The sequence below is a fragment of the Cygnus olor genome, chromosome 3, assembly GCF_009769625.2.
Source record: "Cygnus olor isolate bCygOlo1 chromosome 3, bCygOlo1.pri.v2, whole genome shotgun sequence".
Lineage (NCBI taxonomy): Eukaryota > Metazoa > Chordata > Aves > Anseriformes > Anatidae > Cygnus > Cygnus olor.
The window spans coordinates 101331294-101354353 of NC_049171.1; the positions used below are offsets into that span (position 1 = coordinate 101331294).

Genomic DNA, 23060 nt, shown 5'->3' on the forward strand with positions numbered 1-23060 from the left:
GCTAGAGATCAGTTAGAATTGACTGTGTTAAAACTGCAAATGAGAGCATGTTTCCACTGTTACCCTAAGGTTTCTGCCTTTAAGCAGTTATTGAAACAATCTATACAATATGAATATCGTCACTGTTATCATGGAAAGATTGCAGATATAAATCTGTATATGGAGATAAACAAATGATCATAAAATCACGAAATTTGAAATGGTCATGGGGTGGGTGGGAATATGTGCTAGGCTAGCAGCCCTAAAGTTATTGATTTTAGCAAAGCTAACTTTGAAGGAAAGCGAAATGCTCCGGGGACTTTTGCCTGCAATCCTGTGATGAATGGGAAATCCACTCCACACAAGTAGAGAGTACATAGTATATAAAACACGTAGAAAGGCTGCAATTAAAATTCATCCCAGTTAAGTCAAGAAAAGGAAAGGCCGATATGGGCCTGAGGCAAAAGAAGGAAAGGCAAAGAGACAACTTGCCCCTCCTGACCCTATGCTTTTTCCCTCCCCTTTGCTGTTCTTTAGCATTTCTTCTGCTGTCCCTTTATCCTCTCCAGCCCTTCTGTTTCATGACAGTTCAGTCGCTATGGTCCCCTGATGTGGTTTCTTCAGGTCTTTGTTTTTCTGTACCCTGGATTTCTCAGAGCATGAGCATAACCGTCCTGAGTGCACAGAACAGGGGGGCGAGACTCTGCTTTCCCCCTGTCCTGATATTTGCATTGTGCAACCCCTTAAACATACTTGCAAGCTTTAGGTAATTGACAGATTTCCTTTTCCACAATTTCCCTTAACTGTTTGCAACTCTGGGATGATTTCAATTCACTGGTGAGGTAAGGAATGAGGCAATGAGGGCTGGAGAGGACAAGCAAATGAATGCCTGTAATAACTCATGTGGTCAGTGGGTCTATACAAAAATAAAAACTAAAAAACAAACAGTGCTGTGCTGTAGCATCTACCACTGAAATGGTGGGTCTTCTCTAAGAGAGAAGGGTCAAACAAGCGAGAACTTGTTGCAGATGGTGTTTCTTTCCTTTGTGCAAAGTTAGGATGTAGGGCTCAATTTAGGACCTAGTATGCAAGATGCTTTATTCTCCAACATCCTTCTCCCACATACACACATCATCAGAAATCTTGTTTCAAGACATAAAGAACAGATGTGAAGAAGCAAGGCAATGGAACATATTTAAGGTCTGAGTCTGGGCAGGTGTAAAATGGCATGGCTTAAGCTGTAGACAGTTTATAGCAGCTGAAGATGTGGCCCTTAACTAAAGCAAACAGTTTGAACAAATCTGAATATGGCATTTTATTTTAAAAGCTGAACAAAGGTGATAATGACAAAAGTGAATTTCAGAGAGATTTAATGGGACAGTGATGAAAGAACAAATGATATTTTTCTGTCAGTCAATCTTTTTTTTTTTCCTCATGGTGATTTGTTAACTGCAGAAATTGGCAGCAGTCATTGAGGATGACCATGTGGTATTATGGCACCCAGCTGATGACTGTCTGACCAGTTTCTGAAGATGGTACAAGGTATCATAAAGTTTAGTTCCATGTATATTATGATGATAGTTGCATCTATATTTAAAGCTTTCTGTCACTGGAGCACTCTTGGTGTTGTCAGACTGTCTGTTGGACTGGATGAGCTGCAACTTCTTGCAATTGAATGTCAATAAGACCAAAGCAATTTTGGTTGATTCATAGTGCCAGCTTAAGCATATTCACTTGCACAGATTACATTTGACAGATAGTTACCTTCAGCTGAACTCTGTGGTTAGAAGCCTTGGTGTACTCTTGACAGTGAGCTTACATTTGATGCCTTATGTTTATTTCATATCCTGTTTTTGCCTCCCTAATGCTGCATGTGTATGTCTACATTTAAATAAATTCACAGCTGAAGTACTAGTCAGTCCACTTGTTATCTTTGGACAGAATGTTGTGATGAGTCAATTTCAGTATTTTAAAAATATTGTGGGTTTTTTCCCATTCAGGCAGTTTTAATTTCAAAAGCCATCTAATCGAGGATTTTTTATTAGAAACTCCTGGAAAAGCATATGTCAAAATCTAACAACAACAGGAGTAAAAACAGGGAAAAAAACAGAGGATAAAACTTAAAAAAAAAAAAAAAAAGATGAAAATGTGTTTCTCCTTTTGGAATATTTTTCTGGTATTCTACTAGTTTGTTGGCCTGCAGGAAAATATATTCAACACAGGTATTATAAACCCTGTTATATTAGTGGAAGTTAAGTTCCTCTGGATTCTACAACAAGATTCTGCATGGTGTCTTCAAAAATAGATGTGTTTGCATCCTGTATCACCCTCTATAAATCTTGTAAAGAAAGTCATCTTTCCAGGTCTTTTCTTGTAACTCTCCTAAGATATTCTGGGTTAAAATATAGTTTTAATTGACAAATTTAGTTGGTCCCACTTATGGTGAGCTTAGGTATGTTGAAACTTCATTTATGGTATACTGAGGAAGGATTAAACTTCTGAATTATTTCAAACCATTTCCCTGTGCAGGCTTCTAGTCAGCTTAAAGCAGCATCCTGATCTTGAAGAAAATGTAGTGATTTAATACCAAATAGCTTGCACGTATCCCTGTACCATTTCTGCTCACTCCAACTTCAGTTGCTGTTTTTAAAGGCTGTAGGCGATTTTCCTATAGAGCTTAAACAGGTGATGAAAGGGAGATTTTTGGAGTTTTTACTTCCTTTTCTCCATGATGAATAGGAGTGCAGCGTCCTTGAATTCTGATATGAATGAACTAAATATACTCCATAAATTAAAATGTTTGTAGTCACTTATTTTATTGGCAAGCTGTGGTGAAAGGGCAGACTTAACGTTAGATTTTTGCCTACTGTTAAATAATAAATCTCAGCCTAGAATTATGCTGGCATGGTTTCTTTTAAAAATGACAGGATGGCTGGAAACAAAGGTATGTCCCCTAACTATGAATGCTAACATTATTACCTTTTAAAAAAATAAATAAAGTCTCTGACCATAGTGTTGCTTAAGTCAGTGGCTGCAATGAATGATTCAAGCTCTTTTTCTTTTCTCTATGTAAAATGCTCTTTGGCATGAGAACCAAAGATGTGTGAAAAGCATCACTTTGAAACTGTTGTAGATGTCAGGGTTGCAGCTTGCCTCTATTGTCTTGTCCTTTTCCTTCAAGCCTGCAATCCAGTTGTTTCCAAGCCCTGAGATGCAGAGGGGCGGGTAGCAGGTTTGGATGCTCAGATGTGCAGAGTTCTAATAGCTTAAATAGCTATAAATATAGCAAAAATAGCATTTTGTGCCATGTGGTATAGGATTTGGAACACAAGAATTTAGAAGTGTGAATAAAGCCATTTAACAAGAGCAGGTAAAATAAGTCTTATTGCGTGCATTTTTTTAACCTTCGCTGTAAGATAATGGTCAAACAATCTAAAAACAGCATGAAGATTTTAAGTAACTGTAATGGCTATTCAAAGTAGTACTCTTTCTCTCCCCAACTTGCTAAGTAAAGGAAGAGGAAATATATTTGAAATCAAGACAGGGATCATATTTATAGGACTACAGAGTATCTCTAGCTGGAAGGGACCCAGAAGGATTATCAAGTCCAACTCATGGCTTCACATAGGACCACCCAAAAAAAAAAAAGTGTGTGTCTGAGAGTGTTGTCCACATGTTTCTTGAGCTCCAGCAGGCTCGGTGCTGTGACCACTGCCCTGGGGAGCCCATTCCAGTGCCCAACCACCCTCTGGGTGAAGAGCCTTTTCCTAACACCCAGCCTGACCCTCCCCTGTCCCAGCCCCAGGCCGTTCCCTTGGGTCCTGTCACTGTCCCCAGAGAGCAGAGCTCAGCGCCTGCCCCTCTGCTCCCCTCGTGAGGAAGCTGCAGGCCGCCATGAGGCCTCCCCTCAGCCTGCTCTGCTCTGGGCTGAACAAACCAAGGTGCCTCAGCTGCTCCTCACATATCTTCCACTCTAGACCCTTCAACATCTTTGTTGCTCTCCTTTGGACACTCTCTAATAGTTTTATGTCTTTTTAGTATTGTGGTGCCCAAACCTGCACACAGTACTCGAGGTAAGGCCACACAGCACAGAGCAGGACAGTCATTTCCCCCAACCAGCTAGCAATGTCAGGCTTGGTGTAACCTAGGACACACTTGGCACTTTTGGCTGCCTGGACATGCTGCTGACTCACATTCAACTTGCCACAGACCAACACCCCCCCCGATTCCTTTCTTTGGGGGTGCTTTCCAGCCTCTAATCCTCTAATCCCCAGTCTGTACATACAGCCAGGGTTGCCTCATCTCAGGTACAGAATCCAGCACTTGCCCTTGTTAAACTTCATATGATTCTAGCTGAAGCAGCATCAAGCTTGCTGGCAAAATCATCAGTAAGTTTTTACTGGTGTAGGAGGTGTCATTTGTCTGTCAAGTATTATGCAGATAGATTATCCGAGCTTGCTTTTCTTCCTGGTTATTGTACTTTGATTTTTATCCCCCCCCCCTCCCTGTCCCTATTAACGTGGTTATTAGCATCTTTTTTTGTCTGTTTGAGAGCAAGACATTTGTATGAGACAAATTCCTTGTGACACATTCTTGTTCTCATGTTTGCTACATAAATTCATTATCTCTTGCCAAGCTTTAGATCTGCAAAGTTCCCTCTGTGTAGTCTCAATTTTCATTCTAAATAAAAAATTAAAATGCAAAGAGCAAAAGACTAAAAGTGAACTCTCTTTATCTTCCAGTTGTAAACTGTCTCTCTAAGAGGAGGGAAGAAAAAAAAAAAAAGAAGCACAAGGGATTTTGGTATATGTAAGACATCTGCCCAAACATCCCTAGCAATAATGTCATCACTGCCAAAATGTGCTTATGCTACCAACTGTATAATAGTGCTTGTGGTACTTATTTTTGAATTGTCCATTCAGCTAAGGTTTTAAATTTAGGTTAGACTGCATGTGGCATATATTGTAAGGAGAGAGAAACAATACGAGACTGTATGAGCAGGCTGTACACTGATGCTGGTGGGTGGTGTGGAACAGGATGTGGTTGTATGGTATGAAATCCTGACACAGCTGCAGAACTTGAGCTGTGGAAACTACTGCACCTCTTTATCTTCCAAAGCAGTCATAAGGTGGCTGACAAGGAGCTTACCTGGCTTGGGGAGGAATAAAGGAATTTTAGGATGTTAGAAAAATACTAGTGCTTGGGGGCATGGACTATGCTCTCATGTGTCTTTTCTGTACATGTGTTTAAAAAAAAAGTCAAATGTGAAAGTATGGAGCCAAAAATAAATAAAAGAATAGAATAAGGCAAAATAAGAAGAATCGGTAAATAGTGCTCTGAGGAAAATTAGAAAGCATAGGGACAGAACTGGCAGGTGGGAAAGGAGCCTTTGAGAAGGAATTCTGCGGTTTCTTCACTGAAGAAAAGCGTTGAATTGTGACAAAGTTCTCTGCCATTTCTGATGCATAAATTTAGGGGCACATAGACACCCAAATTTTTAATAACATGTGAAAGGCAGCATGGTGGCTTTTTGGTCATTTGCTCTGCTTGAATCACAACTGAAGATAAACTTGGACTCATGCTAATAGTTTCATTCCATGTTTATCCCCAAACATCCATTTGTCCACTTTGTGTTCTTTAAGTCCATATCACTGACCTTTCTTCCTTACAAAAATTCACTTACAAAATATTAAAGCTGTGTGGAAGCCTTTGTAATTGCAGCTTCAGCAAGATTTGCAATTATGCAAGAAAATACCCATGTATGTACCTGTGTCTCGTCTCTTTGATATGCAAAATCCCTTTCCTGCATCTTCTATTAACTGTTATGCTTCTGTTCCACGTCTGCTTTCAGAGTAGAGATGTGAATTCACATGTCACCCAATGGTAGAATATGCTCTATATCTTTATATAAATAGGCAAAAAGAGCATATTTAGACAGGTTGAAGGTGAAAAAGATTTTTATGCTCAAGTTTCTGATTACACCATTATAGCAGCATCGCTAATTCCCCTCCTTCCATCTATTGTCTTCCCTCATCTGTTGTCATCAGTGACCACTGTTGATTTGTTGACTCTATTAAAGTATTCAAGGAAGCCACAGGCCTGTCATTTTGGTCATAACCTTAATCCGTTTTCTCACCTTGGGAGAAAATGTGTTAATATACTGTCTGTTTCTGTAGAGTGAGCTCGTTGAACAAGTTCCTGATGCAACAAATCTGCAATACATTTAGAAAAAATGTTTTTATGAGTCTTGGTTATCTTAACATATAATAAGCTATGTTCAGGAAACAACTTTTATAAGAACTATAACAAATTAATAACAGTAAGCAATTGTAACTATGTTGTATAGTAATTTTTGAGCTAGGTGCATCACAACTTATTCTGATTTGTCAGAATCTGTTTCTGTATTATTTCTGAATGATTAAGCAAATCATTTATGTTAACTTCTGCTTATTTTATATCTCTGTAAATCCTGTATAGCTTTATTGACTTTGGAGTTGCTTAAGATTTTATAGCAACTAAGGGGAAGGGTCATTTCTGTTTCTGCCTGTTTGCTGATCTGGAAAATAAATGGAACATCTTTTTTTATGCCTTACCAGGTAAGTTGTATTAGCTACCTAATTGCTTTTCATAAAGCACTTCAAAATTCTTCATATTGTGTATAAAATTCTTTATGATGATACAATTATTTCTATCTCAGAGAAACTTCTTGATGTGTAAATAGAGCTTAATTAAAGGGTAAACTAATGCAGATATGTTTGGTTTTTCTACAGTTTATTTTTGTTCATTTTTTTTTCTTGTTTTCTCAGTAGAGAAACAGGCTCTTAATTTTAGCTTGTGTTTAATCTTAAAATTTTGTTTCCATTTGTAACTAACTAAATTTGAATTTGTAATTTAAAAATTAGCTGGCTTTTTTTTCCGCAATTTCAGTTTACAGATACCTGATATTTGCAAGAACCCTGTTTGGTGTCTGATATATTTCTTAGATCTCTGAGCTTCATCTTCATAGAATCATAGAATGGTTTGGGTTGGAGGGACCTTAAAGATCACCTCATTCCAACCCCCCTGCCATAGGCAGGGACCCCTCCCACTACTATCCCCCAACCACTATCAGGTTGCCCAAAGCCCCATCCAGCCTGGTCTTGAACACCTCCAGGGATGGGGCATCCACAACCTCTCTGGGCAACCTGTTCCAGTGTCTCACCACCCTCTGAGTGAAGAATTTTCTCCTAACCTCTAATCTAAATCTTCTTCATCTTGTTTAGAAATAGTGGTGTCCATTACATGTATTGGAATGTATTCTATTTCCTATTAGTTGTCTAAAGGTGAATGTTTGCTTCTTGACTTGTTTTATGTGTCATTATTATGGTCATTCCTGCCACTGCTGAGACTTTCTTTGATGGTATAAGTAGCCTTAAGAACTGAAGTTACAGTTGAAGTGTTTGCCATCACTGGATTGGCTGGATAACTAAGTAGGCCGGGGTTGGTATCATTTGGCTAGAATGAAGATTTTTCTTCTTTCATTTTTGGTGCCAAGATTTTCTCTGTTGTGGAACTCCTCATATATGGCCTGAAAATCTGGGAAGAAATCCATCTGGTTTCTTCAACTGTCTTGCCAGACACTGTGATCTACTTACTAGAACAATAGATGAGAAGAAACTTTAAGATTAAATTGTACTTTGTGATTGCTAGAATCTATGATAAATAGGAGTAAAAAGAATGTATATTTAACCAGTAGAAGAGATTAATGTTGTCTTGAAATGACTCCCTTTAATTTATCTGAAATATTTTAATAAATCTTTCCCATGCAATTAGAATAGGAAAAATAACCTAAAGGGAAACATGCCTATTAAAAAACAGGTATGTCTTTGAAACACAATCATAAATTCTAAAACATTCAGAGAAGAGACTAACACGTCTGTTGGTTTTATGTCAATTAGTTCAGTGGAGTCTTAGTATCTGGTTAGCGATCTCTATATTTAGGTAGTTTTTGTTATTGAACAATGGAACATAAAGGCTTCTTTTCCACATCTTTCTATCTTACTTATTAGAAATAATTTTGCACAAGGTATGTGAGTAATATTAATATAAAGACTTATTTTTAATGGAAAAACCTTACTGATGCAAAAAAAATCATAGTATCCACTGAAGGAGAATTCACTTAACTTCATTTATTTTAGCTGAAATGATGCAATTCAGTTCTACATAGATGAGATTAAAATGGTCTCAGATGCCTTTATATATATATGTAATGGTTTTCGATGTTTTGATGACAAGATGACTTGTGAGTGTGAAGAAAAAGTGTATGTTTTTTAAATGTACTAGGTGTCACACATGAATGTTATGTAATATAAGCGTGTTATTACCTAAAAGCCAAAACTGTGTAGACTTGGGGTCTTGGAATTCTCACAAATTGGCTTTGGCTTGGAAAGTGAAAAAAAAAAAAAAAAAAAAAATCAATATTACTCTTTCTTCTACTTGGGACCCCAAATTTCTTCTGTCTCCGTGCTAATAAAGGATACTATTTTTTTTCCCCCAAGTATATTAAGTATTTTTGTTGAAATATTTTTATCATTGAAATACTTTTTTTTTTTTTTAATCATTATACCTATAGATAACCCTACAGTTCAGGGCTTAAAAAAAAAAAAAGAGAGAGAAGAAAAATCATATCCTTCAATCTATACACTACGTGACTTTGGGAACTACCACTTTTTACATTCAAGGAATAGCAACACAAATTGATACAAAAGAAATCCATGGAAAGTTGCTAAATATGTAGGAATGGTGTCTGGCTGAAGTCTTAGAGCTGCCAGTGGTTTGAGGTTCAAAGAGTATTCAGGAGCATTGTCATATGTGCTTTCCGTGCTCCTATATGCTCCCCTGCTTCTGCTTTTTGCTGTAGTTAGTCCCTTAGCCAGTACAACTCCTCTGAAGTTAAATGTGGAATTTGGTTGTAGTGCTTCTTTTTTTTCCCCACACAAGTTGCTGCAATATAGCAGAAGTTTCTGTTAGCAGTCAAAACATGAAAATACTGCTTTTTAAAATTATTATTGTTTTTTTTTTTTTTTTTTTTATAATTGCTCTGCCTGATTCAAATGAAGTAGCAAAATTCATGGTAAATTTCATTATTGTGCTTTCATGGGTAAGAACTGAGTAGTACAGGTATTCAGGTGAGGAAATGAATAGTTGTAGTACCTTTGCTGTTCATATCTCAATTTATAAGCAGTAGCTTGACCTTCAGTGTATCTTCCATTCTGCACCACAGTGAGCCGTCAGGCAGGGAGTTTTTCCTAGGTGTAGGCAGTGATTGGATTTGGTATTTTTATTTGGGAGGAAGTGGCTTGGATTGGCTATAAAGGGCAATTGACTTGTGACTGAGGACCGTAAGAACCTCATTTTGGATGCGCTGAAAGAACTTGCCTTTTGCCTCATTGGTTCAGCACCTCTCATCTTTGAAGCTCTTATGGATCATGATAAGAATGCTCTTAGAGGAAAGATTGTGAGTATCTTTCACCATCCCAGTTCACCATCAAATGAATTTTCCATTGCTTGAAGTTGGTATTGGGCTTTGCATTGGCAGCAGCTAATGCATTCGCAGAGTGGATTTATCTTAGTGACTAATCCTTGCCACCTCCCTGTGAGGTGATTTGCTAAGTATTTGACAGATGGGGAGGCACATGGGGGAGAGATGGTTTCAGAGCTGGGATTAGAGCTCTGATGTTCCAGGCTTCCGGTCCTGTGCTCTGCAGGCTACCCTTTCCTACCTCTCTCTTCTCACTCTCCTGGAGCAAATTCCTATAGAACTTTATTTATGAAGACGATAGGGGAATAATCCCATCCCCTCTATCAGATACCAGTAAAATTCATCTTTTTTTTCTGTGGTATTATGCGCAATTTAATGCTAATGCTCAGGAGACCTTAAACAACCACATCAAACAGCCGATTCAGTGCCAGCCTTCCTTCTTATTTAGCTTAGTCCAAACTGACACCAAACTTTGAGACATTCCTCTCCTCCCACAGTGGAAAGCCACTGGGATTTTTTTATCCCACACATGGTTTCCCTCCTACGTTTTCCTCCCATGTCAGATATTCATACCCCCTTTAATAACCAGCAGGGGGATCATTACATTGAGCTACTGCCAAATGCATAATGACTGCTGCCTTTGCCTTACACAGTCACTGCACTACTGATATCCAATTCAGCATTGTAAAGTGCTTAGGGCTACCTTGGGGATGTGCTATATTAAACCCAACTATTCTAAATCCTATTTAATATAAAGAGATTGTTGATGGGGGAGGGGGGAGGGAGATTTAAAATTGTCGTTAATCACCTATTTTCAACAAGTAAAAATACCTGATCGCTTAGGACCCAATTCTGTCACTCTTAAGCCGTAAATAGTCCTGCTGATTTTAATAGGGGTACGTGAAGGCAAGTGGTCTGCTTACTGCTGGGGGAGGCAGAATGGGGCCCTACAGAAGCTGCAGCTGAGGTGCTAAGCTTGCAATGAGCTGTTGGGTGTGAGCGAGCCCATTTCTGAATTCCTCTTACAAATGTTTTACAGTGAAAACAGGAAATCGGAAACATGCTTCATATCTGACTAAAAATAAGGGTACTCTTAAACTTGTAAAAGACAACATTTTTATTTGAATGATATGACAGAGCTGCCACAGAAGTGTTACCTGCTATAAAGAAAGCTTAAGAATTATTACCTTTATTAGACCAGTGACACTGAGCTTTAGCCATACATTTCTAACTTCTGTCCCTCTACAGAGACAATTTTCTTTTCTTAAATAAACTGTCATGCTAGTGTTAATATATTGTTGGCTCCCTCATACTCTGAGAATACTGCTGATATAAAACATGTATATGTTAGATTGGTAATAGTATCTTTAGTGTAGCTGACTAGAACAAATGTGTTTCCCTCATGGCTGTGCTAATGTGATAAAGGAAAATTGGCTGTTCATCAGCTTTCGGCTGGGTAAAGACAGTAGAGATGGAACCACATTCTTTTTTATGCATTAATACCACTGAGAACTTTTCACTAGTTATATTTCATGTGCGGGCATGTTGTGCAAAGATGTTGTAAAACATGAGATAATGCTACAAATAACAAAGTAGAAAAGCCTGTATCTTTTACGATGATAACAGTCAAACACCAAATGACAGTAACAGGCTGTAAAAAATGTGATGCAAAAATAAAATGCAATGTAACCACCATATACTTAGGCTCTTGCAAATAGGGCATCAGATGTTTAGAGGGCTTTGAATTAAAATTAAATAAAAAAGTGTTGTATTTAGGTCATTGATGTGTCAACAGAAAGGATAATTTAAAATGGAGAGAGATGTATTTTGAGTGGTGAAACTCATATGCAATAACTTTTGGAACAAATCTCAATGCTTAGTAATTATGATAATAGCCTTCAAATTTCCATTAGTGGAAGGACAATAAATTTTTCTGTCTTATTTTGGGAAATATGGACTGAATGTGGAAACAGCAATAAAGCTCAGCATGCATGTATATGTTTGAAAGTGCAGTTTAAGGAGAAAAATTCATTGTACAATTTGTTGTGAAACTGAAGGGGGGGGCGGAACAAAACAAACAAAAAAACAAACCAAAACAACAAAGCAAGAAACCCCATCATATTTCATATTTTCTTTCTTAAAATACTGATAGACTCATGTTGCCTGAGGCACTGATGATGATCATCTGAGCTCAGATTTATAGATAATCGTGTCTGTTTATCTTGGTCTGAAATTTGAAACACTTTATTGGTGGAATAGCATTTTGAGTGCTTATACTGTGGTTTTCTAAGTGTTTTTTTTTTCCAGGTTCTGGCTTTTCTTTTTGAAACAGATAATTCTGGTTTGTAAACCTTTTGTTTGTCCTCACACATCTATTGTTCTTATTGGAAATGATTATTTCAGGTTTATTTTGATTTGATTAGAATGGGTATCAAGACAGACTAAAGCACTCTAGGTTTAGTTGACCTCCGTAGACACGAATCACCAGGCATCTATATCTGCAAAATGGAACAGGGATTCTGTAAACTGGCTAAAACAAAGCAATGCTTCAAAATCTGAAGGTTACCAAGCTGTCAAGTGAAATAAGCCTTATGCAAGCTAAATATTTTTAAAATCGTGTAATTTGAATTTTGCAAATAAATTGCTTTCTGAAATGAGATTAAGTTTGTTAAGTGAGCTATTCAACAGAGTTTGAAAGTTTTGAATAAATTGAAGGTAGTTTCAGTAATTAACTTCATTAATGGGAAGCCGACTACAGCCATGATTACTCCAATTTTCATCTTATCCCTGTATTTTTAAAAATTAAATTACTGAATTCCAGAAAATGTAAGGCTGAAAGGCACTTCCGTATTATTAAACTTTGTCCAGTTTTATGTAACACAAACATGGATTTCTAATGAAAAAAAAAAAAAAAACTTTGTAAAAGCTCAGCATCGTGTGACTTTGTGGAGCTGGGAGAATGCCATAAAGTATTTCTATGAACATTTGCTCAAATTTAAAATGAATTGGCAGGGAAGGGAATGCTTGCAGAAAAGAATACCCTGGAGTGCAGATTGAGCACATATTCCTAGCCAAGTGTTCCCTTGATGTAAGGGAATTTCCCACTGGGTGTAAAGCAGATGTAGCTAGATCCTATACCATTCCCTTCAACCCTTGTAAGAAGAAGCATGCTGGGGCCAGCGAGGCATTTTGGAGGGGTGTTCGACGCCTGGCTGAGATGTGCTGCATTTGGTTATCCTGAGTATGGTAGATGGTCCCTTCAGGCCTGTATGAGCTGATGTGTATGAGAAGAGCTCTGACAGCTATAACATGTGCCCATGGCCTGAAGTGGTGAAGTAGCTGTAACCAGTCTTGTACCTTGTGAAACAGACCCTTTTTTTTTTTCCCTCTCTTCCCCCACCCTGCCAGATCACCGTACTGTAGATTCTTTGGTTTAAACACTGTAGAAATTTTATAGTCTATGTATCTGAATAATGATCTTGTTAACTGGATTGCTAATGGGTGGACAGAAAGGAGGTAACTACTTTCAGTAGGCACCACAGGTAAAGGCATGCTGCCAAGTAGGTTGAAGTAATGTTAATGGTTAATCAAGGATAGATACAACATGTACTGAAATCAAAAGTATTGCATAACGAAGCATGTATTTGCCCATTTTGTTAATTCTATAGGTGCATCACAGCAGAATTAGTTTCTTCTTGAATGGCTGGGAAGATGACAGCACACCTTTTGATTCAAGGATTCTTGTGGGACCAGTTGCAGATGGTAATGCTGATGATACACTGCAAATCGGACAAAGCTTCACAGGTAAATCTCATACTATTTTTAGCTCTGGAACTATTTCAGAACGTGATGGTACTGCATATAGGTAGTTTTTTCTGCTTTGTACAACACACTGGGCCCTAAAGTGACACATTCTATTAATTTACTATCACAGCTTTTCTTAGTAAATAAATTAAATTATTTCAGAATGGGATTGTCCATGGCCACTAGACTACACTCCTGTTCAGAGTCAGGAATAGAGATGCAGGTTTTTGACTCTTCATGTTCTTCAGTTTCATCAATGCTAATGTAAACCATTAGCAGAATGAGAACCACTCAGCCTCTAGTGATGCCTGATAGCATTATTCTTCATCAACATCTAGAATTTTGTGTGTGCTACAGTCTGACATGATCACTGCAGAACAGCTACAGGATGTTTTGTTGCTCTCCACAAAATCTTGGCTCTGCAAATGTAAGAACTCTTCAGGAATGTGCAGAATTTGAAGCGAACTCCTAAATATAACTATATGTCACTTAAACAACTTTATTGTGCTTTTGGGCAAGAAAGTCATTCTGTGTCCCATTTCTTAATGCTTATATTTGGAAATGTATTTTGTTATGATTTTGATTCTGAATACCCAACAACTAATAAATGTATAAAGAAAGGAGTACTTTAAAATGCTTTTTATCTTTATTGTATAAATTGATAGGTACAGTTGTACCTACTGTATCTCTTCTCTAATTAGAGGTGGCACATGGACTGGCTCATTACTTCTGTCTAATGAGCCGATCCTTGTGCCACCTCTCTAATCAGAAAAGAGATAGGTACAAAATGTTCTTATAAAGTTATTATAAATCATTCTTTTTTATCAAAAAATTAAGTCACTGCCCTCTATAGTTTTGTCCAGATCCAAGATGGTTTCATTCAGGAGGAGTAATTGTGCAAGAGAGATCTCTGTGTGCTGAATTAAAGGTGCTCTCATGCAGTGCAAAGCTGCCTTTTGTTCAACAGGATTTGATTATTTACTTGTAGTATATTTTCTTAGGTTTAGAGCAATTTGTTGGAAGAATGCAAGACTTTCGATTTTACCCAGTGGCACTTTCAAACAGGTAAAAAGAACCTTTTTTTTTTAAAAAAAAAAAAGTGTGATAACGAGAGAGAATAAATAACAATATGCTTACTTCCCCGAGTATGGTGCTTTTCATATGTCTCCTTTAAGTGATTGCTTCTGATGACCTAGTTTACTGGACATCGTTTCAAACCTGATTTTTAATCTAAAAAGTCTTGAGTTAAAATAATTTTAACATTTTGCTTTTGAAATGTTGCTTAAGTATATGTAGTAAAACTCGGTATTAAATGTGTGCTTTCCTTGCTACCGTTGTCCCTGTTGCAACCTGACTTAGCAGATGTTCTAGCAGAGACTAGATCTAGTTGCTAGATTTCAATAAGCTATCTGGTGTTATCAACTCAACATAATTCTGACATTATAATGTGTTCTAGTAAGCTTAGATCTGTTAGATGAGACTTGCCAAGCTTCCACAGAGCTTCATGTAAGCTGTGGGCAATTTCTTCCTTAAAGTACTTCAGACAGGGTGCCCCTTGTATAGTCTTATTCTCCAAAAGAAGGAATAAAGCCTGCTGATGTTCCCAGCTGGGCAGCATCCTTATGTCCTTGGCTTCTGGACAGTTGTCTCAAATTGTTTAGCCCCTACAGCAAGGCTTACTGGTAAGCAGACCTCTCTGTCGTGGGTTTCAGTGAGAAACTGCTGTTGTTTGTCAAGTGCAGTCTTTACTCCCACCTTCTCAGAAGCACTCACAGAAAAATGCCTTGGTCTCAGGGGAGAGGAAGGGAGGAGAGAGGGCCAGTTCCGTTTACACCAGTCTAAAACTAGTAATTCAAAGGAAGAAGAGGACAGGCAATCCAGCTAGTCAACATGCTGGCTTAGTGGCTGACAGCTTGGCTTCTGTGCTTAGTGATTCCTTTCCTCTAGCCTTCCCATGGTATCAGACGTTGACACGTGGTATTCTTGACACCCTCCCTGCCCCCCAAGCCCTTATCCCAAGAGGCTATTGTCTTAATTCTTCATTGCTTTCTATATTAGATTGTCCCCATAAGCCTCCAATGACTTTGCCAGCTCAGCCTGTGTAGCCCTGGGCCAATTGCTTTGACATCCTCCATCCCCGAGGCCAAATTACAGTTGCCACTGCAATTTCTGTTGCCCTCCAGCCTCCCTTCCTAGTGCGTTACACAGAGATGTTACCTTTGTTATCCAGCTCATGCTGGATTAATCTAGTCAATTCAAGCTGGCCAGAAAAAGTCAGGTCCTATTAGTCTGTGTGGTGCTTCTGGGTAGGCTAAGCTCAGTGACACTCGTGAGTGCAGACCTTAAGGCTACTTAATGATAGTCTTTCAATAAGATGTAGAGCAGTTTCCTAGGAGCTCAGATGTCTGCAGGACATTGCAATGAGCTGATCTCCTGTGAATTTAAAGTGTTAATACAAATCTGAATTCCAAATTGCACAAAAATCATGTTTGTTGTATATTCTTTCAGAGCAATGCTTGTCAAATCCATTGAACTACAATTTAAGTCAGTGAAATGAATACAGTTTAAAAATTGAAAGATAAGGTATTTTACAGTGTTGAGAACTAATGATGACTTTGTTGATGCAGTTTTATATCCGCAAGTAACTTGGTTCAAAATGTTTATGTGGGATAAACTATGAATGCAAGTCCTACTTGCATATGAATTAATTTAAGTTTATGGCTGTCTGGAAGGTTCTGTTACTTTGTATTTATATCTTAATGAGTATATAAAAATTATGTTCCTACTGGAAAATAGGGACATGGGAAAATTAATAATTTTTAATTCAAAGATTTCATACCTTCTGGGCTCACAATAATCTTTTACACCAGAGATGAGCAGATAAAGGTTTAGCTAACCAGCCCACGTCATTCATCTGCCTGCCTACCTATGTAATCACGTATTTTTTTGGATTGCTGATGTCAATGGGAACTGAAGTTATTTAATTGTTTTGATATAGGCTGTAAGAAGCTGCTAGAATGATCCCAGACTGGGGTAGTCAAATCAGTGCACAAGTGTATTAGAGTTGCTAAAAGGGAAAATATTTTTATCTGTGTTGTCTAATATGTAGCTTGGTACTTCTCAAGCTGGTCTTTTTGGAGGGTTTGAGGGAGAACATTCAATTCATCTGTGGTTATACCTCATAATATGCCAATACTTTGGTTATACTTCAGAACAGTGTCCAAATCAGTGAGTGGAATCAGACATGATGCCATAATAAAATATTGATAAGAGTTTTTCACAGTTTTTCTCCTTGCATCTAGGGCTGGATTAATTCTATCTATCTTTAGATATCCCAGGAAGGAACTTTTTTCCCTTGTCTCTGTATGTCCGTGGAGCTCCATATAATGTGGTCTGGAGCAATGAAAGCAAGTCAGAGCACTTCTTTACACTTGTGAAGATGCCTGCTGCTTGCCATTGATTAAGTAGGGACCCTGGGTGGCCTGATTCCTAGGTGATTGCCCCATTCATGTGAGATGAAACCAGGCCTTAGGGCTTCTAGGGTAATCTAAGTTGAATTTTGTTTAATCTATGAGCCTTGAGGCGCAAAGTGGCACTTGTCATTTTTTATCACATATGTAATTGCTTTTTTATATGCCATGACAGAGACATTTTGGAAGTATTCTCTGGAAAATTTCCTCATCTGCATACCCAATCCGAGTGCCGCTGTCCTGGAAGTCATCCCCGGGTACACCCCTTGGTACAGAGGTACTGCATCCCTAATGGTGCAGATGATACTACTAATGACAGAGTGCTGAGGCTGGATGCAGAAGCCCATCCTCTGTATTACATCAATGATGATGACATTGGGACCACCTGGATTTCATCTGTGTTTGCTAATACTGTAGGTCTAGATCGTGGTATTTCTATCACAATAGACTTACAAAATGGACAGTATCAGGTAATGAGAAGATTGCATTTGCTATTTATTAAATACAAACTAGGAAGAGATTTCATATACACTTTAAAATTTTGGGGAAATTCAAATCTTGTGCTTTAAGATGTTATCATTAAGGGGACAGAAAGAAAACTTCCGTTATCAGCAGGAAGCAATGCATCATAATTATTGTTATGGAGCCTTTCTTTTGATGTGCCTTGTCTGTTCCAAGCAGTAATCTGGATTAGATGTAACAAAGTGAATATTTGTATGAAGACACCAATATTTAGAAATTGGTTGCCGTCTTTTAACTTGACTTTTGTAAATTTCAATCTCAATTTTAATATCTATTAAAATATCAGATGCACATTGTATGAGTTCTGATAGGAAGCTGGCTGCAGTCAAATGGAATTTAAAAAGTCTGTGGCACACTAGCATGTCATAAGGGGTCTCTTGTGTGGATGTTCTTGAGGTGGTGTTTTAGCCACTTGAGCAGTATGGGATGAGATTCCTGAAGATGCCACATTGCAACCTAACACTTCACTATGCTGCTGATGGCAAACATCAGGTAGTCTTGGAAGGAGGCACTCATCAGTAGTGGAGCTGGATTCACAGTAAGGTCTCTACCAACTTGCCATGTGTTTTGACAGAAAGGAGTCAAGTTCATGCTTCAGTTACTAGTAATGCTTATTCTACCTAGCTTTTTTTTTCCTTATTTGTCATTAATGTGGAGAAGGTAAAGAATATGATGGCAGGTTTTGGCTGCACAAAGACCATTATTTAAAAGCCAGTTCAGATATATGTGAAGTTTTAAAATTGGCTTATTTGACACATACAAATTTCTACATAAGCAGTATACTTGAAGAAGTCTTCTTCAACACAACACAGGTATCAGATTGGATTCCAAGCTGAAAATAGGAAGATTGCTTTAAAAAATAAAAATAAAAATTACCTTTCATCAGACAAACAGCTCATAAAATGTTTGCCAATGCAAGACTATGCTCTTCATTTTTGCCAAAATGAATATTACAGTAACAAATGATGGACTTGGCTTTGTAGTACAATTTCAAATGGTCTTCAAGAAAAAATGAAGAATTTTGACGCAACAGCTCAGTTGCTCTGTAATAATGTCTGAGAGATCAAAGAACTTGTTTAACAACAAAAAGGTTTATGTTTGTCTTTAATCTGGAATGTATGGACTTAAATATTTGTTTTTTTTTCCATAAGTGGTAAAACAGACTATATTGTCACATTGAAATAAAAATTAGTGTTTATATTCTCATTGTTTTACAACACAGTCATTAATATCAGTTCATAAATTTATCTTCTTGTAGGTGTTCTACATTGTACTGCAGTTCTTTAGCCCACACCCTGAAGCAATAAGAATTGAAAGGAAAAAAAGAGATGATCTAAAGTGGGAAGACTGGCAATATTTTGCTAAAAATTGCAGTATTTTTGGAATGGATAATAATGGATCTCTGGAAAAACCAGACTCCGTCAACTGTCTCCAGCTTCCTAGGTATGAGTGGGTATTATCTGCATAATACAGATGCTTTGAACAGGTAACATCCTGACACAATTCATTTCCATGTCCGACTGAGATAGAATCTTTTAATTTGGCGTAATCATTTATTATAGGCTGCTAGGGATAATAAAAGATCCCAGATCTGACCTTTCGATTGAAGATCACCAAAAGGTCATCTGTTGCTTTTATCAGATTTCAGACATTGAGGAATGTGACACAGTTGACTGTCTTATTTTTGAGTTAGATTTCTGAAATTTTGTATGCTTGTGTTTTGTGGGACTATTATTGTCAGTAGAATTACAGAACACTGAGATAAAGAGTGGAGGAAGGTACTGATATAATAGATCCGTTGCAACTATCTAGTGAATGTGAGTGTATTCCTTCTGATGTCTGAGTATGCAAGTTGGACTGGAACTTAGGACAGAAGGCAAGCTTAAGTACAAAATCCAGTCGTTCAACCTTACTACTAATCAAGCAAAACACATGAGAAATGGGTTGGAAATTGTATCTTTAAGCTTTTTAATCTTTTTAAGTAAGAACCAAAATAAAATCTGGGGGAAGGGCCAAGAAAAATCATTACATTTCAGAAACATGTTGCAAGCCTTTTTACTAGACAACATGTGCAAATTTAAAATTAAATGTTCATAACATATATACTTAACATTTATACATAAATGCATTTATAACGTTTATACATAAATACAGCAGATAACACATATAATACATAACTAATATATATAGCTTTGCACACACATGTGCAAACACATATATATATATATATATAATATATATATACATATATATATATATATATATATATATTTGAATCTATACCACTACAGATATTCAAATGCGTCATCTCTTGCCTGATTTCAGGTGTCAGTCAGTATTAGGCTTGTTTGGTACTCGGCTGGAAATCAGTCAGAAAATACAGTACCAGGTGCTGTAGGCATTTTGCTTTTTTGCTGTTTCACTTCTGCTACCTTCCTAAGACTTTTCAAGTGTCAGCATCTTTGTCTGTTCTCCAGGAGTTCAGTATTCTGAGGAGAGGGGTATTAGGTCATCTGAGTTACACCAGTTTTCAGCAGGGAACTTTGAGCTTTATTGCTGATCTTTGGAGCAGAGGATAGAGGAGAAGGGAAATCTTTTAAGTAAGCCAGTCATTCTTTGATAAATAACCCAAATTAGGTGTATTGCCCTATTCAGTCCAGGAGTACGTATATTTATATTTTCTAAAAAGAAGAGTTAATTATGAACTGTTTCCATAAATGTTTTATGAGTGACATGGTTTCTCCCCTTCAATTATGCTGTAAATGATGATAGGAAGTGATATGAATGAATGATTTGGGGTTCATCTGATGTGCAGAAAGCTTAGTTTAAAAGATAAGAAACATTCCCTGCAAATGGTGAGTATTCAGTGTACTCAAAGAGGAGTTACTGTTGCAATAATGTTCCATGTCTGTTCCCACCTCACCCCATAGCTTTAAGTGCCAAGACAGGTGTCCAAGTTCTGTCCTAGTTTTAGACACAAGTGTGCTTGTATCCTTGTGGCCAGAACTCCTTCAGATGGCACAGAGGGCAAGTGACTGGCTTTAAAATCCTTACCATGGCTCAAAGATTCATAGTTTGCTGACCACATTAGTTAATGCCTAATGGGCATTTTTGGAAAACAGACATGTAGAGGGCATTTCCTTTCCCCTGCTTGAATACTGGTGACTAGACTAGAAATCAACCGACGTAAGAATTTTCCTCAGAAAAATAAATAAATAAATATTATAGTATGGAGACCATCTCTGAGAAAGCAGATACTGAGGGATGGAATCTGTAAAATATGTGAAATTTTGATTTTCATTTGTTTTCCTCTTCTTTATTTAAACAGATTTACACCATACTCCCGTGGTAATCTAACCTTTAGTGTTCTTACTCCAGAACCAAATCACCGACCTGGTTATAATGATTTTTACAATACTCCATCTCTCCAAGAATTTGTAAAAGCTACACAAGTGAGGATTCATCTCCGTGGCCAGTATCATACTAATGAGTCTTGGGTAAATTTTAGGCACAGATACTATGGAGTTAATGAAGTTACAGTCAGTGGAAGGTAGGTGTTACTGTAACTCTTCCACCCCACTCATCACTGCCTCCAACTACTAAAGCTGTACTAAATATGTAATTACATGCCTTAAATTTCTTCAGGTTGTTCTGCTTTTACATTTATGGGTGAGAAGGGAATTTGGTCTGAAGCAGTGCATCAGTTTTGAAATAACTGGTGTGCAGATTTTTTAAACATTTCTTCAAGCATTATTTTAAAATTAATTATACTTATTACACAAATCTATCAAAAGCACTCCTTTCTTTGGAATTATCAAAGCCTCTAAGCAAAGGCTTATGATTGAAACCATGGTTTATGCTTTACTTCAGTAGCTTTTCCAAGTTTCATTATAGATTCCCAGACATGGCAATTTTAACAGTTTTAATACAGAGCTCATTCTTTGTTTTAGCTGCAGTTTTCCATTTAAAACTGGGCAGCTGTCAGTAAAAGTGTTACATTATCTGTGACTGACAACTTTATTGTATATGGTAAGTGTGCTGTCTTGTGAAAGGACTAATTATGCCCTGTAAATAACATGGAAATTTGGCAATGAAACAATTTCCAAGAAGCATATGGTGCAGATTTTTGTTAATAAGTGTTATTTCTGAAATTATTTTGGTAGGGATCATTTTGAGACAAAGCACCCTATCAAAGGTAACATTTACCTTAAGCTCTTCTAGACTACTAATGTTTTGATTATTGATTTTAGATGCGTCGTGATAATCCTTTTACTACAACAGCTACAATTTTGGTGATTATGTCACAATAAAATAATTTCAACTGTAGCTTGCAAAATGATACGATGACTCCAGAAAAGCAGCCCTTCAGGTGGAGTGGGATGGTTATTGTCTATTAACTAATACTTTATGAATATTTTATTTTAATAAGACCTGGACATTTTAAATGAGATGAAATAATCTAGACAGTTATGCTTGATATGGTTAAGATTCCTTGAAAAATTATAGCTACACTGTAGGGCTTAATATTGGCAAAAAATGCCATTTTACATATGCATATTATATACTGAAATTGAATATGTTTTCATTAATTTAACATATTTTCATTACATATTATGTAAGACAACAGTAGCTCTAATGCAGGCTTTTTTTTCTTGGAAATCAATTCTTGATACTTACAAATGTGTTCAATGAAGTCTTTTTTTTGTAGGTTACTGCACTTTTAAACATTCTCTTCTGTGTTTTATTTGTAACAAAAACTGGACTATTTTTTAAAATAAAATTATATTCATGACTGATATATATTGTTGCAGAGATGTGTTTCACATGTTTGATTTTTAATTCACTACCTGTTGTTCTTTCAGGTGTAATTGTCATGGCCATGCTGATAATTGTGACACAGCTATGGAACCATACAGATGTCTGTGCGTCAAGGAAAGCTATACAGAAGGAAATAATGTTAGTGTCTCATCCACTTCACCTATGAACTGCCTCAAATCTGGGATTTTAGGCTTGGGAATGTGTGCGTGCATGTATATGTATGTTACTGTTGTCCTAGCTTTTATAGAAAATTTGCCATATCAGGCTTTGTATTAAGTAAATAAATAATAATAAAAAAAAACTTCCTCCAAAAGCCATTCCACCACAGAATATTAGCAGAACTGTGTTCAGATATTTGATTTGTTAGATGAATATGTTAGTTTTAAACATTAGATGAAAATCTGAATTTAAACTATAATCCAATAAAGATTATGGCTTTACCTACTGTTCCAGCTAGCAAACAATCTCTAGAGCAAAAATATACTGAAGACTTTAGTCCTAATTCATCCCAATTCCGTGGCCGGAGTGCAAAATACAAAAACGTGCAGTTCAGCTTCCAGTTTAATTTCATATGAAAGTTCAAGTGCTGCAAAGCAGCTCCACGATTCAAACCAAAGCAGAGTCAATGCAGAATATTTGCGCTAAAATTGCCTAATCCAAGGGAAAACAATAACATAGATTTACCTTCTTAGACTTGGAACATCTGTTGATAGCAGTCTCTCTGAATTCAGCTAAGAATGCAATCTTTTAGTACAGTTATTTTTTAACATACATCTAAGGAAGAGTTAAAACATTTCGGACTTGATTTTAAATGTCTTCTGCATAGTTGAACATGGTTAAGAAAATACTGAGACTTGCCTGTACATATTTATTTGGAAGTCATTCTCCTGGGGGTCTTACTGAATATTTTGATTTAAACCAGGGATTTGGGTAGTGTTGTTTAAAAA

General features: G+C 37.1%; 1 protein-coding gene across 1 annotated transcript in view; it reads left to right on the forward strand.

Annotated features, from left to right (window-relative positions):
• The window catches only part of USH2A (usherin), a 420079-nt gene that overhangs the window by 36697 nt on the left and 360322 nt on the right, over nucleotides 1–23060 (forward strand). Inside the window, 6 exon segments of the mRNA XM_040551919.1 lie at nucleotides 13168–13303; nucleotides 14305–14368; nucleotides 16949–17243; nucleotides 18554–18738; nucleotides 20624–20845; nucleotides 22158–22251. Coding sequence (XP_040407853.1) covers nucleotides 13168–13303; nucleotides 14305–14368; nucleotides 16949–17243; nucleotides 18554–18738; nucleotides 20624–20845; nucleotides 22158–22251 — 996 coding nt within the window.